The sequence below is a fragment of a genome, unplaced genomic scaffold, assembly GCF_019419815.1.
Source record: "Pyrus x bretschneideri cultivar Hongxiangsu unplaced genomic scaffold, Pyrus_bretschneideri_v1 Contig12, whole genome shotgun sequence".
Lineage (NCBI taxonomy): Eukaryota > Viridiplantae > Streptophyta > Magnoliopsida > Rosales > Rosaceae > Pyrus > Pyrus x bretschneideri.
The window spans coordinates 3,654,442-3,671,904 of NW_025999413.1; the positions used below are offsets into that span (position 1 = coordinate 3,654,442).

The following is a 17,463-nucleotide window of genomic DNA, read 5'->3' on the forward strand; positions in this document are numbered from 1 at the left end:
CTACATGCTTTACCAATCCCAATGGGCAACCTCTGCGCCATCCTCGCACCCAAACCCGCCAAGCGAAAGCCCATAAAGCGCCTACCCAACCCGCCGGCGCAACCCAATTCCAGCAACCGCTGGACCCGTGTCCGATCCTCCCGGAAAGAGAAGCTCGACGACGCTCTAATCCAGGAACAAGCTCTCGCCGCCGCAATTCTGTTCCAGCAGCACCAGCAGAACGGCTCTCTGCCCTTTGATCGCTCCGCCTCCCTCCGCTACCCCAATTCCACCTCCAAGAAGGGCAGCAACGCCCTGCCCCGCAGCTCCAGCTCCCGCGCCAGGTCCCTCACCGACCCCCTCCTCCAGCCCCACCAGCTTGTTAATCAGGTTAGTGTTAATGACTTTTGATTAAATTTTGTTAATTTGGATTAAATTTTGTTAATTTTGGATTAATTTTGTTAATTTTTGGATTAAAGTTTCGAACTTGGAGTGGATTGTGGACCGAATTAGCAATGTCCTCTTCTGGGTGTTCTTCGCTATTTACACACGTGCACAAACTGACAAATACATGCATATTTATATCTGTACGTGTGTATACCTCTGTTTTTGCATACGTACTTGTGTACCTTAAAGATGTTCGATTTTTGTTTTAATTAAATTCCATATGTTGCAATTTGTTTTATCTTTTTGGATGAATTAACTTGCATTTCAAGTTACGTCAATGTTTATACCGAACGCCGAGAAGTGGCGGGTTTAAACTACCATGATCATGTAAATAATGGCGCAGAGAATCAACGTGATGTTTCTGATGTTGTTGTATGGAATTCCTTTGTTGTGATTGTTCGAATACGGTTTGTTTTCACTGATTTGATTAAGTTATTGTCTAGTTTCCACAATGACGTGCTCGATTGTTGCCATTGTCGAATTTCTTTTGGTTCATAACAAAGATTGTGTTTTGATAGGACGTTAAACTTGATGATCTAGAAACCAACCATTTTGTCCTTGTACATGGAGGTGGCTTCGGTGCTTGGTGTTGGTATAAAACCATTGCACTTCTAGAGGAGGGTGGTTTTAAAGTTACTGCCGTAGACTTGACGGCTCTGGTATTCATTCATCTGATACAAACAGCGTTACAAGTCTTTCACAATACGTGAAGCCTCTTTCTGATTTTCTCGAAAAACTTCCAGAGGGGAAGAAGGTATATTCAATTGCTTTCCAATTACTTTTCCAGATTCCTATTCTTATCTATGCTGCTGTTTTAGCTTGAATTTCGTTCCATGGTCATCCTAACACTAGTTCACTGCCAATCCTCACTTATAATTGGTAAAATTGAGATTTCACTACTTTGACCTTCGAAAGGTGCTCACTTTGTTGGTAATTTGATACGCCGCATGTATAGCTTTCAAGATCTATGGCATGTCAAGTTTGCGACTTTGCACTCCTTTGAGACTCTATAACTAAGCTCGTTTTGGAATGTTCATATAAACAAAACTAAGACAGTTATGTCTGAAAAACATGTACTTGCTCTAAAATCACGCTGAAAAATACGAGCTATATTTATTGTTTGGTTACATAGACTAGTATACGAATTCAGTATATAACTTCTCTGTTTCTATCTGTTCGGTTGCTGTGTTATGCAGGTAATACTGGTGGGTCATGATTTCGGTGGTGCATGTGTATCATATACAATGGAGTTGTTTCCAGATAAAGTCGCCAAGGTCATTTTTATTGCTGCAGCAATGTTACAGAATGGACAAAGTACTCTTGAAATGTTCTCCCAACAGGTTTTCCCTCAGACTTTTTTATCTTTGAATTGATAAATCTGTGATTTCCCTTAGGTGAATGGACTTCAAAATCTGAAATCTGACATTAGATTTCGTATCCCTTGGAACCTTAATATGTGTAGATAGATTTACTTAATATTTATCCTCTGAATCTACTTAAAGAACCCATTTTTCTTCCGTGTGTAATTTGCAATAGCATTTTGCCTCGCGTCCTGTCACTATGTTTTACGGAATATTTACACATGAGTATCGTAATTCTGAACTGAATAACTTATATAAGGTTTATGTGGATTGTTGAGTGACTAATGCTTAGAATTATTGCAGGCAAGTTCAGACGATCTTATGCGACAAGCCCAAGTATTTTTGTACGCAAATGGGAATGATCAGCCTCCAACTGCTATTGATCTTGATAAATCATTGTTGAAGGATTTGTTATTTAACCAAAGTCCTGCCAAGGTAATGCCTCACTTCTTTAAATGTACCAAACTCTCGACGAAAAACATCCAAGTGGTTGTCCATTTTTCCCTATCAGTTTCGCTAATTTCTTTTACTTCTGTTGCTCTAGGATGTCGCATTGGCATCCGTCTCTATGAGGCCAATTCCATTTGCCCCGGTTCTGGAGAAGCTCTCATTATCCGACATGAAATATGGTTCGGTGAGGCGGTTCTATATAGAAACATCTGAAGACAATGCCATACCCATCACAGCCCAGGAGAGCATGATAAAGAAAGCCCTCCGGAACAGGTCCTTCGCTTGAAAGGCGCTGATCACTCACCTTTTTTCTCAAAGCCTCAAGCCCTGCACAGGTTATTGGTGGAGATTTCAAAGATTTCTTCATAGAAGCACCACCTTTTTCCGGCTGGGTGTCGTCTATAAAACTGTTCTTTGTTGATCTCCGCTGGCATATGATTGAAATGCCGCCGGAATCATCCGTAATTTATGGTTCCATTAGATAGGATCTCGAGTAAGCATGTAAATGAACATAGCTATAGGATAAAAGTTGTGTGTTTGTTCGTTTTATAAGACATGTTCACAAAAAGATGCCGAGCTCGTTCTGAAGTGCTTTTAAAATGGTTGAAAGCGCTTCTGGTGAAAATGTTTTGGGAATCAATCCTTAGTAAAAATACAAATGAATCTTGGAAAGCATTTAAAATGCTTAGAATCCAAAACCATTTTTGCTAAAAGTAGTTTCAGTCATTTTAAAAAACGCTTCCAAATGAGTTCGTATTTTTGAGGAAATTTTCCGATCAAATGCAATTTCGTCACCCTGTACAGAAGTTTGTTTTAGTAGGACTCAAATGAAGTTTAGACTTCAAACTTTGAGTAAACATACAAAAATGAAACATGTCACACCAAACCTTTGGACACAATTCATTGCAAAATTTCCAGATTGCAACCATTCGGGATATATTTTATTTTTCTCTCATCACGTGAGTTATAGTCAGTTGGACGAGTTGCCACCTCACCAATGTGGGTGCGCAACAGTGTATCGATGATCCCAAATGACGCCACGTGCGGAGTCGAACCATATCGCCAGCTCAGAAATTGACCATGTCTCTGGTTAGAAAAACCAAATGTAAACACGAACAAATCTCTCTGTTGCTTTTGCAGGGCTCCAAAATTCAGGCCCCAAGAGAAAGGGGAAGCAAAAACAACGTACGTTAATTTTCCATTATTTTTTTTTCTATCTGTGCAAAATTCAGATCAATTACAATGTTTTCTTTGGCATGATCTGATTGTTTGTTTCTGTTTTTCCAATTTCATGTTAATTGTCCCCCCTTTTCTCTGGTAATATATACCAATGCCTTGTGCACATGAGGTGGTACATTTTCTTCTAGGGCTACGGTTTTGTTCTTCCTCGTTTAGCCTCTGCACTTCTCCGGCAATTGCATAAAAAGTTTTACAATATTCAATTTAGAGTGCATATGGTTAAATCACTATCTTGTAATACGCTTGTAATGCGTCGATAATCTGTTGTTGTATGGACAAATTTTGCGTTCATCGGTATCTTTTAGCCGGGTTTTGCATACTTCATCATGATATAAATCGTACGATACCCGCTTTAATTATCAAATATAGGTTGTCTTGTGATCAAAGTCTAAACTTTCAAGTGCAAATGTGGCAATCCTTTGAAATAACATGTTTGGTTTGGGACTTGTTGCTGGAAATAGGAGAAGAAAATATGGGGCGTGGAGTCAGCTGCGGTGGTGGAAAAAGCTCTTTGGGGTATTTGTTTGGAGGTGGAGAGACTGCCACTGCTAACAAAACCCCAAAAACAACTAACAGCACACCACCACCACCTCAGAATGCTAGCCCAGTTCCAGCTCCTGCTTCGTCACCGAGCGGTAAGCAGCTTCCAGCGGGAATTCACAGCAAGCCTACGAACAATTACCTCCGAGTTGATGGCCAGAACTGCGGAAATTTCATCACGGTGCGTAATCTTTTAATTAGTCTACTTGTTTCATAGGCTTATGGTTATAACTCTGTCTTTGTCGCAGAACCATGTCGTGCAAGTCTAGTCCGGCTATGTCACATGCGTCTGTTCTGTAACTGTGGACAGATTATTGATAGCATGTTGGTGTCGTTGTAGCAAAAACAACGTACCACCATGTTATCGTACATTATTTAAAGGGAAAATTAGAATGCCTTATATCTTTTCTATAGTTGTTAGATTAAACATTCATTCATTTTAAAGATTTGATTAAGGTGCTTTGATCAATTGCCACCTCAATAATTTTCTTTTTATTTAATTTTTATGTCATTAATTTAAATGCATTTATATAGAGGCATAAGGTAGCTTAGCAATTGATTGCCTATAATATAGGAATTTAATTTCGAATCCCCTTCTACGCATTAAATGATATTTTTTTAATAAAATAAAATAAAAAATTACTTAACTAATTCCTCATTTCCTTATTACCAGTATTAAAAAAAAATATCTCTTTCTATTAAAAATGTCTCAATAAAAAGTCTTCAATACATTTTTTTTTTCATGTATAGATATATAAAAAATATACTTAAAACTTATGGTACATTTAAGAACAAAAGTATCAACTTTTGGTACGTTTATATTTCAAATGTATCGAGAAACCAAATGTACCAAAAATTCAAATGTAACATAAAACCAAATGTACCTATTGTTATGTAACTCTTTTGATACGTTTATATTTCAAATGTACAGAGAAACCAAATGTACCATAAAACCAAATGTGCCCATTGTCAGGTAACCCTTTTGGTACTTTTAGATTCCAAATGTACCAAAAGACCAAATGAACAAAAAATCCAAATGTACCACAAAATCAAATGTCTATATTAGATAACCCTTTTTGGTACATTTACATTCCAAATGTACCGAGAAATACAAAAAATCAAATCCAATATAAAACTAAATGTGTCTATATTATAGGTAACTAGACGTAGCTATATAATCATATGTGTTGGGTCTTCTAAATAATAAAATATGACAATTTTTTTTTATAAATATTCTACTATATTTACAAAAAAAAAAGTAAAAATTATAACAAACAATAAAAAAATGCATAGAGATGGATAATAAATGCATAAATATAGGGATAATAGGAAAAGAAAAAAAAAAGAAAAAAAGAAAACGAAATGTCCAGGAGAAGTCGTGAAAAACTAAAATTTTAAACAAAATTGAACTTATGTGAAAAACTGAAATTAATAACCAAAATTTTAGGAAAATGTTTGATCAAATTTTCAAAATGAGTGTATGTTTAATCTAAAAAACAAAAAAACGAAGCGCCTGTATCAAAACGCCCCTATTTAAAATACAGATGCAATATTTGATGGCGCATTCGTTGTTTATCAAATGAGGATATGTTTTTGTTGATGACGGGTTATGTATGTGGATGCAGGATCGTCCATCGACCAAGGTTCACGCTGCTCCCGGCGGCGGATCATCCCTTGGCTACTTGTTTGGTGGTGGGAGTGGGAACTGAAACTTGCTTATAAAGAAATCATCACATCAGCAACTGAATTACAGCACTGATAGTATACACAATTATATACATATATGTATGTATAATTCATAAATATGAAACCTACATGCTCCAAAAATGTCATGTTTGCAAATGTAATGTTGTATGATGGATGGAAATTTGGCTACTAAATCCAAATGCAAGCGCATAATGCACTGGTTCTGCAGTTCTTTGTCTTTTGGCTTTCATTGTACTCTCTACTTCATCCATTCACCGATTCGGACTCGTTTGAAATTACTTTTAAAAGTGTTAAAGACACTTTCTAACAATTAAAAGCGTTTTCAGCAATGTTTGATTAAAAAAAAGTTTAAAAAAAATAATTGAGGATTTGTAGTGCTTCTTCGGAGAAGCACTTATCTAGTGCTTCGTGGAATGCATGTTCGTTGAGAGCGTCATCAAAAAATGCTTGGTACACACAATTGCAATCCATATGAACATATAATTCGAGACTCAATCAAAATTTGATATTAAAACTCAATCCAACTCAATCAAAGTCATCCTACTGCTAAAATTTCTAGAAATAAAATATAGAGTCTGTTTTTACTCAACTCCCCTAACCCCTAGTAAGTACGTAAAATAACCACGATTAGCTAATTTGACACATGTCATGATTTTGGAGTAGGGGTGTGACATCCCGCATCATCCAGGGGAGTGATCCTTATATGTATATTCCCATCCTTACCTAGCACGAGGCCTTTTGGGAGCTCACTGACTTCGGGTTCCGTAGGAACTACGAAGTTAAGCGAGAAGGGGGCTAGAGCAATCCGATGATGGGTGATCCACTGGGAAATTGCTTGTAAGTTCCCAAAAACAAAACCATGAGAGAATAGTAAGCTCAAAACGGACAATATCGTGCTACGGTGGTGGAGCGGGGCCGGGAAGTGATCCATCCCGTGCGAGGATGTGACAATTTGGTATTAGAGCCTAACCCTGACCGTGGTGTGCCGACGACGACGTCGGGCCCTTAAGGGGGATAGATTGTGACATCCCACATCACCCAGGGAAGTGATCCTTATATGTATATTCTCATCCTTACCTAGCACGAGGCCTTTTGGGAGCTCACTGGCTTCGGGTTCCGTAGGAACTCCGAAGTTAAGCGAGAAGGGGGCTAGAGCAATCCCATGATAGGTGACCCATTGGAAAGTTGCTCGTGAGTTCCCAAAAACAAAACTGTGAGGGAATGGTAAGCCCAAAACGGATAATATCGTGTTACGGTGGTGAAGCGAGTCTGGGAAGTGATTCGCCCCGGGTTAGAATGTGACAAGGGGCAGTAACCGTCGCTTTGGGTTAGGGGGTTGAGTAAAAATAGCTATAAAGTATAGCATTATTTAGGTCAAAAACAATAATTAACTATTAATATATGACTAATTAGCAAATTATATTGATTTTTCACCAATTTTTTTTTAAATTTAAATAAATAACAACCCCGAATATAAACAAAACTTATAGTCGAGTCTAATAATGTAAACTTGTAACTAAGCAGGGTGTTAAAACAATTGATGAGTGACAAAACCTTGGTCAAGTGAGATATGATTGGTTGAAATCTGTTCACTACGCTTCTGAATATGAAGTCACTTTAAGTACATCCTAAACCTCTCGTATTAGTTGGGGGCACCCTACCTTACGAGTGCGGTAGCAAATAAACGAAACTTATGGACGATAATAGCCATCTATAATCGCACACGAAACTTATAGACGATAGATAGCTTAAGCCTCGGCTAGGGTTTTCGTCTCTCTCTCTCTCTCTCTCTGCTGCAAAACAACAACCAAATTGCAGCTGCGGAGAGCTCCAACAATGACGACTGTGGTGCAAACCTCCGAGGAAGATCCCGCTCTCGCCGTTGTCCGATTCACGTCCGAACTCGCCTGGGCCGACGCCGGCCACGAGGTACTCTTCTCTCTCCTCTCTCAATTTTTCCCTCCATGTTTTCTCTGCGCATTTAGGTCAAGATATGATTGTGTTGTGGTTTATTCTATATTCAATTCGGTGGTTGGATGCTTTCCGCTCAGTTTTTTGGATCGAGTCATTGAACTGAATTTTAGGGTTTGTTAGTGTTAATCTGTGATTAGATACTGGATTTGTTTTCTTAAATTTTTGTTCTTTATTGCGTATTACATGATGAATCTCTAAACAGCTCAAGCCTAAACTCAGTTTTAACTGTAATGCATTCGAATCCGAAACTTGGGTTTGCCGAATTTCGTGACAACAAAATTGGGGTGATGTATTTCCTTCCTCTGCATTTGATAAATGTGAATTAAGATTTGATATTTCACCACCATTTTTGCCTAACAAAAGAAATCCGAAATACTTGCGGATGTAATATGTGTGTAGATACTGTGCATATGTATATCATTACGGAAGTTGGTGAATTTCTTTTTGTCTTCGTCATTATTAACTGCCAGGTTGCTGAGCCACAAGTTACTAGACTATGCGCTGAAGCCCAAGAGTGCGTGGTAATGGGCCGGTGGTTCGATTTGGTGTCACTTATGCTTACTTCGGCTGAGGTTATATTGTCAAAGGTCTCGGAAAAAGGTACAATTTGTATATTGAAAATTTTATGTACTATTTTGAAGATGTTAAATAGATTAAGAGGCTTAGTATTGCATTAGTATTGCATGTTGTTGATGGTTCAGAGGTTTTTCTTCCAATCGTTGTTCATCCACTATTATATCAATGTTTGCTTGAAGTTCTTTTGCCTAATTACATCAAAATTCTGCATATGTTTTTGGTCAAGTCAATTCAATTAATAGCAATAATTAAGTGAGAGCTTCATGGTTTTGTCAATGTTCATCATACACAAAATCATGCTTTTCATTTTCCTTCCAGATCTTGAGTGCATATTCACTGTTATCTGCAACGTGGTTACAAAGTCTGAAAGTCCAGACGAAGCACTCGAGATGGCAAAACTTATATCCTCAAAGATTACTCAAAAACCAACTGACAAGCCTGCACTGCGCTTAAAGATGTATGATAACATTATGATTGCGACTTTAGCTTTTCTGATTTTGATTACTTCTGACCGTTTTTCGTTTTCTTTACAGTTTGTTCAATCTGTACAACCTTCTGGATAACCCGTATAGCCGGTTCTTAGTCTACTTGAGTGCTCTTAATTTGGCAATCAATGGGAAGGTCGCTGAACATGTCATCCCTTCATTCAAAAAGGTGGAAAGCTTTTTGAAAGAGTGGAATATTGGGATCTCTGATCAGAGGCGGTTATTTCTTGCCATTGCTAATGTTCTGAAAGAACACAAAAAGTATATTTTGTAATCTTTTTTCTATATATACATGTCTCTCCTCAATTTGTATTAAGAACAGTTGATTATATTGTCTGTTGTATTTTCAGCTTGGCAAAGGAGTCTTTCAAATTCCTGACCAAGTACTTGGCGACTTTTTCTGGTGAAGATGCACATACATTGAGTGAAGCCAAAGAGGAAGCTGTACGCACAATTGTTGAATTTGTGAAGGCCCCAGACATGTTTCAGGTATTGTTTTTAGGATCTTGTGGAATTTTGAAGATTTTTAATACTAATCTTTGAGTCCATGTTTCTCTTTGGTGACTGTTCCATCCTTCTTTACTTGTGTTAGATCCTTTACAAAGTAAGTTTCATTCTCTTGTTAACAAGAACTCTTATTTTTATGTTTTTGAAGAAACTGTAGACCTTCACATGGAGCTACTATGCTTCCTCTGCAGTTACTTATAATATCTGTATTGTTTTTGGGCATTAGTTTGTATAAACAGGACAAAGTGATGGTTTAAGATCAGCACTTCGAAACAACTGGGTTTTTGGCATTTGGCTGTGATGATCAAATCGTCCCCTTCCATGAGGCATTTAGATAACTGATATGTGAGTTTTGTTATGCTGCAGTGTGATTTGCTAAATATGCCTGCTGTAGAGCAACTGGAGAAGGATGCTAAGCATGCATTGGCATATCAGCTTTTAAAGATATTTCTGACTCAGAGGCTGGATGCTTACTTGGAGTTTCAGGCTGCTAATTCTGATTTACTGAAAAGCTATGGTAAAGTTTAGTTTCAACTGACTGGGTTTTCTTCGGACTATACTACTTTTTTTAATTTGTGTAAATTATGCTTTTTGAAACGTTATAGGTCTTGGCCATGAAGACTGCATAACTAAGATGAGGTTGATTTCCTTGATGGATCTTGGTTCTGATGAATCTGGACGGATTCCTTACGGTGTTATCAGAGATACCCTTCAGGTTAGTTTGGATTACCTTTCTGGTTCCAGAGGTTTTTATTTGACATCATGGTTGATTATGCTTATGCACTTCGTTTTGGCAGATTAATGATGAAGTGGAACTTTGGGTGGTAAAGGCAATAACTGCCAAGTTAATGGACTGTAAAATGGACCAGATGAATCAAGTGGTGATTGTGAGGTTAGTTTGTGTTTCATACCTTCTGCGTACACACAAAGACCTATATATTTGTTCTTGAACTGAATTGGCCTTTCATCTGCAGCCGCTGTACTCTGAGAGTATTTGGGGAAGAACAATGGCTTACACTAAGAACAAAGTTAGCAACTTGGAGGGTAAGTAACTGCAGCCGCGTTTCCATTATTGACTGCCCACTAAGAACCGATTTTGATTGCTACCGTATGAAAAACCATTCTTCGTATTGCATTGTTCATAAATCTTCATTATACAATCGTATATTGACAGAGTTCCTCATTGTCAGGGTAATATTGCAAATGTTATCAGCACCATTCGAGCTAACAGGATATCTGACGATGGATCACAGGCGGTGCAAGGCTTAGTTATTCGTTAGAAAATTACGTCTTAACGTAGGTGCTTGATTGACTTACGAGAGGTTGAACGAATATTATTGGTTCCCTGTTATTTTCGACTTGGATCAAATGTTTTTGAAAATTTTGACAGGAAAATAGGCTCGTTGTTTACAAATGTTATAACATTGTACTCTTGTGGAATGACGATCGACTGCTTATATCGTTGGGCAACTTCTGTTGCGTTTAAAAACAGGAAAATTAAGAGCACTTAGCATGTGCTTTTCTAGAAAACGCTTCTTCGGCCTAGAAGTACTTTTAAGTTGCTCATCATCTCCTATTTGGATCGTTGATCGCTGAGATTCCATTTGGCTTATTCAAATTCACAACAAATATCCCAGACCGAAAAATTTCACATGGCGAATCCAGGGCGAAGACTTTCGTTATCAATCTTCTTTAAGGTTAAAGCGAGGTCACTTCCGGTTCATGGTAGGGGCAATTTGGACTGGGTCAATTCGAATTCGTTCATACACAATTCAATTTCAAATCCAGTTGGATGAATTAAAATAAAGAAAAAACCTGTCCAAATCCAACTCTGTCTCAACCCAATCATTTATTGGGTCGATGTTTTGCCCACCCATGTCAACCAAAAACCCAACCCAATTTTGAGCGCGAATTCGCTCATGCACATAGTACCTATCCCACTTCATATTATATAAGTTTATGAATGACTATACTTGAAATTATTGTTGGTCTTCATACGAATAATGATTGATAGTGGTACCTTTATATTTCTTTTGGTTGATGTTTTAGTATACGTCTTGTAATTTAATTTCAACTTTTGATGATTGAAACATTAGAAATAGTCTCCAAGTTGTTTGTTTTAACATTTGTGTGAATGATGTTGTGTAAATGAAATTTTATCTAATATTGACCTTGTTTGGTTCAAAATTTAAAACATCATGCAAAATAAAGTGTTATAAGATTAAACTCGATAAGGTTGGGCTAACCGAAACCCAAACTGTAAAGGTTTTTAAGATTTGGTTGACTATCCAACCCGTCCAACCCGTCTGAGTCACACCCTTAGTCCATAATGAACCGTCAATTTGTGTGATTGATATAATGATTGAATGGCCAGAGGTCAAAGCTTTTCGACGGAAAAAAAATAAAAGCCAAAGGTTAAAGCCAGGACACTTCAGTTCCTTTGAAAACTATCATCGGGCTCCAGTAAATCCAGACCACAAGCAGAATATTATGCAATTCTTCTTAAATAAACATAAATAACAAAGCACAAGAACAGAAATTAATAGAAATAGAACATACATAATTATATTGAAATATTAACATCCTCTTCCTGCCTTGTACAGGTTGCAATGATTATTGCCAGGTCCACTGAATGGGAGGCACTGGTGATACAGTTGCAGAGGACAATTAAACGGCGGGACCTTTCGCTGATTCGCCCTTAAAGAAGCGTAGGGGTCAATGTAATTAAGCATCCGCCTAGTTTCTTGATACTTTGAATCATCCAACTCCACCATATCTCTGAAACTATCATCGGGCTCCAGTAAATCCAGACCCTCCCGTGGAAAAAGCAGGCATTGGCCGGTGCGCCCGTCACACCAGTTAGAGACGTTGCTGCTCTTGCTCATCACCATGCAATGGCTTGTGCCGGGCAGCTGCGACGTCGTCGCCATAATCAGCATCATCATCATCATCACAGATGCAGGAGAATCCATGATATGAATTATGTATTGACTGATCGAATTATCGATCCTCCTTTTCTTTTTTTTCTCTTTTCTCCAAATATTCTTATTTTCTATATGCGGGAGGAATGGTGTATCTCGTGCATGCGGATAGGTACTACTTATAGGCTATGACTTATGGAAATGTCCAAGAGCGGTAACGTAGTTGCAACTTGTATTGTACGAGCCAATTAGCAAAGAACAAGCATTCTTACTTAGACAATTTTTTTTTAATATTCTAAAATAATCAAAATTATTTATTTTCTTTATCTTCGTCTAATTATTTTCAAGAAAAATTTATTCAATTTAGTCTTTTACTTGTTTTCAAATAAGTCGAAAATTTGGCGTTCAAAAAAAAAAAAAAAAAAAAAGTCGAAAATTACAATAACAAGTAGCTCTAAAGAGAACTGTTAATGATAATAATAAAAAAGGCCAAATTTTTTTCATGATTCTTGTGGTGATACCCTATTTTTAAATAGACATTTGTGGTGAAAAAGCTATTAATTGTAATCCTGTGGTGAAATTCGTTATCAATCATTGTCCAAATTGGATTTTTCCTCATTCTTCTGTCTTTTGTAGAGGCAAAATTGTTATTTTTGTTTTTATTGATTCCATCAACCAGTCATAAAGATCTATATGGACATAAATTTTTTTATTTTTAAAACTTTTAGAACTACAATAAAAGAATAAATAAACAATAAAATTACAAGGTTCATATTATCAGACTTTCTCATTTCAATTAAGTCAAGAGTCCAAATTTAATATTTAAAAAAATCACAAAGCACCTCACCACGTTTAGGTTAGAATATAAGTTATTATGTAAACATTGAATTTAGTTTCATTTTAAGAAGAACAGTGGTGGACAGATGGCTAAGGTTATGTGAGAGAGAGGGGGAAGGTGATGGGTGTTCGTTGTGGCTGTGGCTGACAAGGGTAGGGAATGGGGAGGGATTTCGTTTTTTTTTCTTCTATTTTTATTGGTTATAAAAAAGTGGAAGTACCAAAAAGAAAAGAAAAAAAGAATGGAATGACCTTTTTACCCCTAAATGTGGATGAGATTTTGACAGAAATTTCAATTTGGACTATGATTGATAACGAACTTCATCACAGGGTTAAGATTAACATTTTTTTCATCATAGATATTGATTTAAAAGTAGTGTCTCACCATATCAAAAGAAAAAAAAATTAGCCTAATAAAAAAAAGGCAATCATATTATAATTGTTATTTGAGAATAATTTTGTTCATTGGCCGTGCATTGGTCCCATTGGGTCTTTGGTTACGCATGCATGATGCATACTAGTCTTCTGCAGCTCCCAATCAGTCACTTCACTAGTCGCTGGGGAAAAAAATAGTGAACTGAAACATCGTACTTTTTTTTTTTTTTTTTTTTTGAACACACTGAACACATTATACTTTCTGATCAAATTTAAGTGTGGTTTGATACTGATGAAAAAAGTTAGTATCAAAAAACAGTTCTCTTGATAAAATAATGTCACGTCCAAAGAGAAGAATTTGAGGCAATTATTGTTCATTGGCATTGCAATTATGCAAACCGCTTGCCCCACCCCGACCTTGATCCCTTTGGCACTTTGTTTTGTTTTACGCATGCATAAATGGATTCCTATATAGTGCATGATACTGGCTCCACAAGTCAAAATCAATCACTGCACTAGTCTTTGGGAAAAGAAAAAGTAACAGTGATACTGGCTCCACAAGTCAAAATCAATCACTGCACTAGTCTTTGGGAAAAGAAAAAGTAACAGTGAAGCGAGAAAATTTTTATTGTAATCAGAACACACAAGTAATATATCACGTATTTTTATATAAATGATGAGAAATTTTATATTTAAAATTATTAATTTTTTAACATATATATCTGATTATTTGTATAATAACATGTGATATATCACTCGTATTCCGATCACACTAAAAAAATCTCTCCAATGAATCGAAAGCTCATGTCGTCCTATCGATTTAAGCAACTCGTTTATTTTGTTGGTTCATCAACGTCAGAACATGAATTTACAAAGGGAACTGCATCCTCTTCTGAGTTCAGGATAGGAATCCTTATGAGCAACCCATTCGGAGAGTTCAAACTTGATCCAACGATTGCAATTATTATAACTTTTAAAGGGGCCTCCTGTTTGGAGCCGTTAGATCAAAATTCAACAACCCGGATGGGTAGCTCAGGAAGATCCCCATTCTAAGCTCATGAGAGGATCCAATTCCTATACAAAGGGAAATAGATCATCTTCAAATCTCTTCCATCAAGATCACTCGATCAAGTAATTCGAGTTTTTGAAATTTCATTCAAACATGTTTTGATCATTTAAAAGCTATTTTTTGCCATTGAATGAAATTTTAAAGGTCCGAATCACTTAATCCAATAACCTTGGCAGAAGAAATTTGGAGAAAATCATTTTCCTTTACAAAGAACTTTGTAATAATAATAAAAAAAATATATTCAAAGACAATCCTGCACGAGAAATGGTCAAGATACCCTTTTAAAGTGTAATTCTTTATAGATAGTTTATCATTTTTCAATTTCATGTTAATTTTTACGTTGATATTATTAAATATGAGACTATAGAGAATTTATAGAAAAGTTTATTTTTAAAAGAGTTTTATTAGTATTTCTCATATTGCACAAGACTTCCATTACTAGTCCGAAACTCTATTCTGAAAGTATCTTAGGGAAAAATGCTAATGAGAAGATTTTAAAATGTGATTCTGTACAACTCTCCATCATCTTAGAGTATCTTTTTTAAAGATGTAAAATTTTAAACATTAAAATGATATTTAATGGTTTATGCGGTAATCTTATCTCCTATAGAAGGGTCAGATTAGCTTCACAGCTCCCAATCAGTCACTTCACTAGTCGCTGCTGGGGAAGAAAATAGTGAACTGAAACATCATATTTTTTTTTTTTTTTTATGAACACACTGAAACATCATACATTTTGATCAAATTAAGCCACTCATTTATTTGAAAATAATGCTTAGCAATTCAATGATGAGTAAGAATTCTCACTTAAAATTTTTTGTGTTCAAATCATAGAGTCTTGCACTTATAATTAGAATTGTTCATATTATGAATCACTCTGTAAAAATCATCTCTACAAAAAAAATGAATTAAAACTAAGGTCGTTTAGTCAATTGATTGTAGCAAATACATAAACTGTTCGTAATGCTTTCACCAATTCTGTTTTTATACAGTTTGATGACTAAACGATCTTGGTTTTAATTGATTTGTTGCAGAGGTGATATTATAAAGTGATTTATAATATGAACGATTATAATAATAAATACAAAATTTTATAAATCGACAACGAACAGTTTTGATTAAGAACTCATACTTATCCTTTGAGTAGTCAAGTAATATTTTTTATTTGGTTGCTCCTTCCATGTCACAATGTGAATTTATGAAGAGCTTAGTATACACGGTCATTTGAAGAAAATCTTGTACAAGACTTTTATTATTAGTTTGAAACGCTTCTGTGACGGTAAATTAATTTGTTCAACGAAAGTCTGTCTAGATATGGGTTTGGTTTTTGGTTTTGCAGCATTTATAGTATACTAGTCATTAGTGAGAAAACCCTACTTGTCAATCGTTGAGTTTAAAATATGAAAAACACCCTTAATCGTTGTACAACTTTTAATAGGAAAAATTTGGACCCATATAAAATTATAACTACCATTTTATATTTATGATAATTATAACCAAAATTTGATGTGAAAATACTAATACACCTTTAAATGAGATTTTACAAAAAAACAAAATTCAGTGAGAATGAACAGTGTCGCTTTAACTCACAATGACTTTCCTTCTTACTGGGAAGTATTGTCTTGCTCGGATGCCAAAATTCCGATTTATGATCAATTACTGTATTTAACAAGCCCTAATCCAAATCACGATTGATGTAAAGCACATGTCCGTTAATGGTAAGCACAAGTGACACAACCAGTAAAGAATGCTTGGAACGTAACAATATGTTTCAATTACTACACAATCAAGGATCTCCATCTCCACAAACTCAATTTGCACACTAAAAAAAATAAGGAGAAACAAGAAAAATGAAAATCTGTTTCGTTCGAAACACCGACAAGCTCAGAAAAAAAAAAAGCACAACCGTTCATTTCTCAGATGCCAAGGTTTTCCCATTTTTCGAGGTGGGTTTTTGAAATTTTTATCACTTTCTTGTTGTAGGAATTCGGAATTCTGTGAGTTGAAGCGGTATGTCTGGTTGCAGCTGAGGAGTGAGGGCTCGAAGAAGGATGGAGAAGGTTACGGAAGAGGAAGGCTCCGGTGGAGGTTGGCATGAGTGGTGGAAATGGCGGGGGAGCTCTAAGGGATGAACAGAGGGAAAGGAGAAATGATACTGATTATTTTTTATTATTTTGGTTATAATTATCATAAATATAAAATAGTGACTATAATTCTATGTGAGATCTAAATTTTGATTATTTTTTCAAATTTCTCCTTTGATAGGGGTTAACTACGCATACATTTTTTCAAAACTCCCTCAAGTTTTGAAAACAACACAAACATCCTTTGATGTTTCAAAATCATTTCACAAACTCTTCTCCATAAAAAAATAATAATAATAATAATAATAAAAGCCTACAGGAAGTGAAAGAAGTGGTAAAAAAATAAACAATCACTTTATATATGTAAGATTTCTCTTAATAAGTCAGTGGTTTAGATGGAAATGATACTGAAACTGTTTTCCAAAAACTCAGCGATATTGTAAGGACTAAGGCGTAGTGACTACTCAAATGAAAGCTTTGGAGAAAATTTTTCTATTTGCCATGGCGAATAGAGGGCGCAGACTTTGTTGTAATCCAATCTTCTTCCAAACAAACTCTCTATCCTTACTGACATTGTTAAAATGCACAATCATAGGTGCCAAAGGTTAAAGCCAAGCCACTAACCGCGTTCAAATCAGATGATTTTTTTTAACATAATCATTAATGATAAATTGAAAAAATAAACAGTTTATATTATAATTTTTATCTGATAAAATTATGTCACGTCGAAAGAGAAGAAGATGAGCAAAGTATTGCTGTTTGGCAATGCAAACCCCTTGGATTTACGCATGGATAATGCATACTAGTCGTGTGCGCACTATGAGAGAATTGTCGCATGCAGTAAGGACACACATGTAAAAGCGGATTCCTATCTCCTGTATAGTGCGTCTCCTCTTTCTCTTAACTTTTCTC

At 36.0% G+C, this 17,463-nt stretch overlaps 3 protein-coding genes across 4 annotated transcripts; all 3 read left to right on the plus strand.

Annotated features, from left to right (window-relative positions):
• Positions 1-2,786, plus strand: LOC103955730 (putative methylesterase 11, chloroplastic). Its single transcript, XM_048578009.1, is given in 7 exon segments — positions 1-369; positions 945-1,074; positions 1,077-1,180; positions 1,623-1,766; positions 2,091-2,222; positions 2,332-2,488; positions 2,491-2,786. Coding segments are annotated over 7 exon segments (1,131 nt in total). The 5' UTR covers positions 1-21; the 3' UTR covers positions 2,607-2,786.
• Positions 2,787-2,914: 128 nt separating this feature from the next.
• On the plus strand, positions 2,915-5,801 carry LOC103955793 (protein SPIRAL1-like 3). Of its 2 annotated transcripts, XM_009367694.2 has the most exons (3): positions 2,915-3,422; positions 3,938-4,197; positions 5,642-5,796. In XM_009367694.2, the coding sequence occupies exons 2-3, from the start codon at positions 3,949-3,951 to the stop codon at positions 5,723-5,725; spliced, it is 333 nt and encodes a 110-aa protein (XP_009365969.2). In that variant the 5' UTR covers positions 2,915-3,422; positions 3,938-3,948; the 3' UTR covers positions 5,726-5,796. The 2 variants fall into 2 exon arrangements, with proteins under 2 accessions (XP_009365969.2, XP_048433968.1); XM_048578011.1 differs by having other exon boundaries at positions 2,915-4,197; positions 5,642-5,801.
• A 1,673-nt stretch (positions 5,802-7,474) lies between these two features.
• Positions 7,475-10,735, plus strand: LOC103955729 (eukaryotic translation initiation factor 3 subunit M). The gene is made up of 10 exons (XM_009367634.3): positions 7,475-7,652; positions 8,168-8,297; positions 8,592-8,730; positions 8,807-9,019; positions 9,109-9,247; positions 9,632-9,782; positions 9,871-9,980; positions 10,063-10,157; positions 10,240-10,309; positions 10,456-10,735. The coding sequence occupies exons 1-10, from the start codon at positions 7,560-7,562 to the stop codon at positions 10,543-10,545; spliced, it is 1,230 nt and encodes a 409-aa protein (XP_009365909.2). The 5' UTR covers positions 7,475-7,559; the 3' UTR covers positions 10,546-10,735.
• Positions 10,736-17,463: the final 6,728 nt, after the last annotated feature.

Bases quoted from the DNA above. Each gene is read 5' to 3' on its own strand.
- LOC103955729 (XM_009367634.3), top strand. From the start codon at position 7,560: ATGACGACTGTGGTGCAAACCTCCGAGGAAGATCCCGCTCTCGCCGTT. The intron at 7,653-8,167 runs GTACTCTTCTCT...ATTAACTGCCAG, and splicing joins GGGCCGACGCCGGCCACGAG to GTTGCTGAGCCACAAGTTAC. The intron at 8,298-8,591 runs GTACAATTTGTA...TTTTCCTTCCAG, and splicing joins GTCAAAGGTCTCGGAAAAAG to ATCTTGAGTGCATATTCACT.
- LOC103955793 (XM_048578011.1), top strand. From the start codon at position 3,748: ATGGACAAATTTTGCGTTCATCGGTATCTTTTAGCCGGGTTTTGCATA. The intron at 4,198-5,641 runs GTGCGTAATCTT...ATGTGGATGCAG, and splicing joins ACTGCGGAAATTTCATCACG to GATCGTCCATCGACCAAGGT.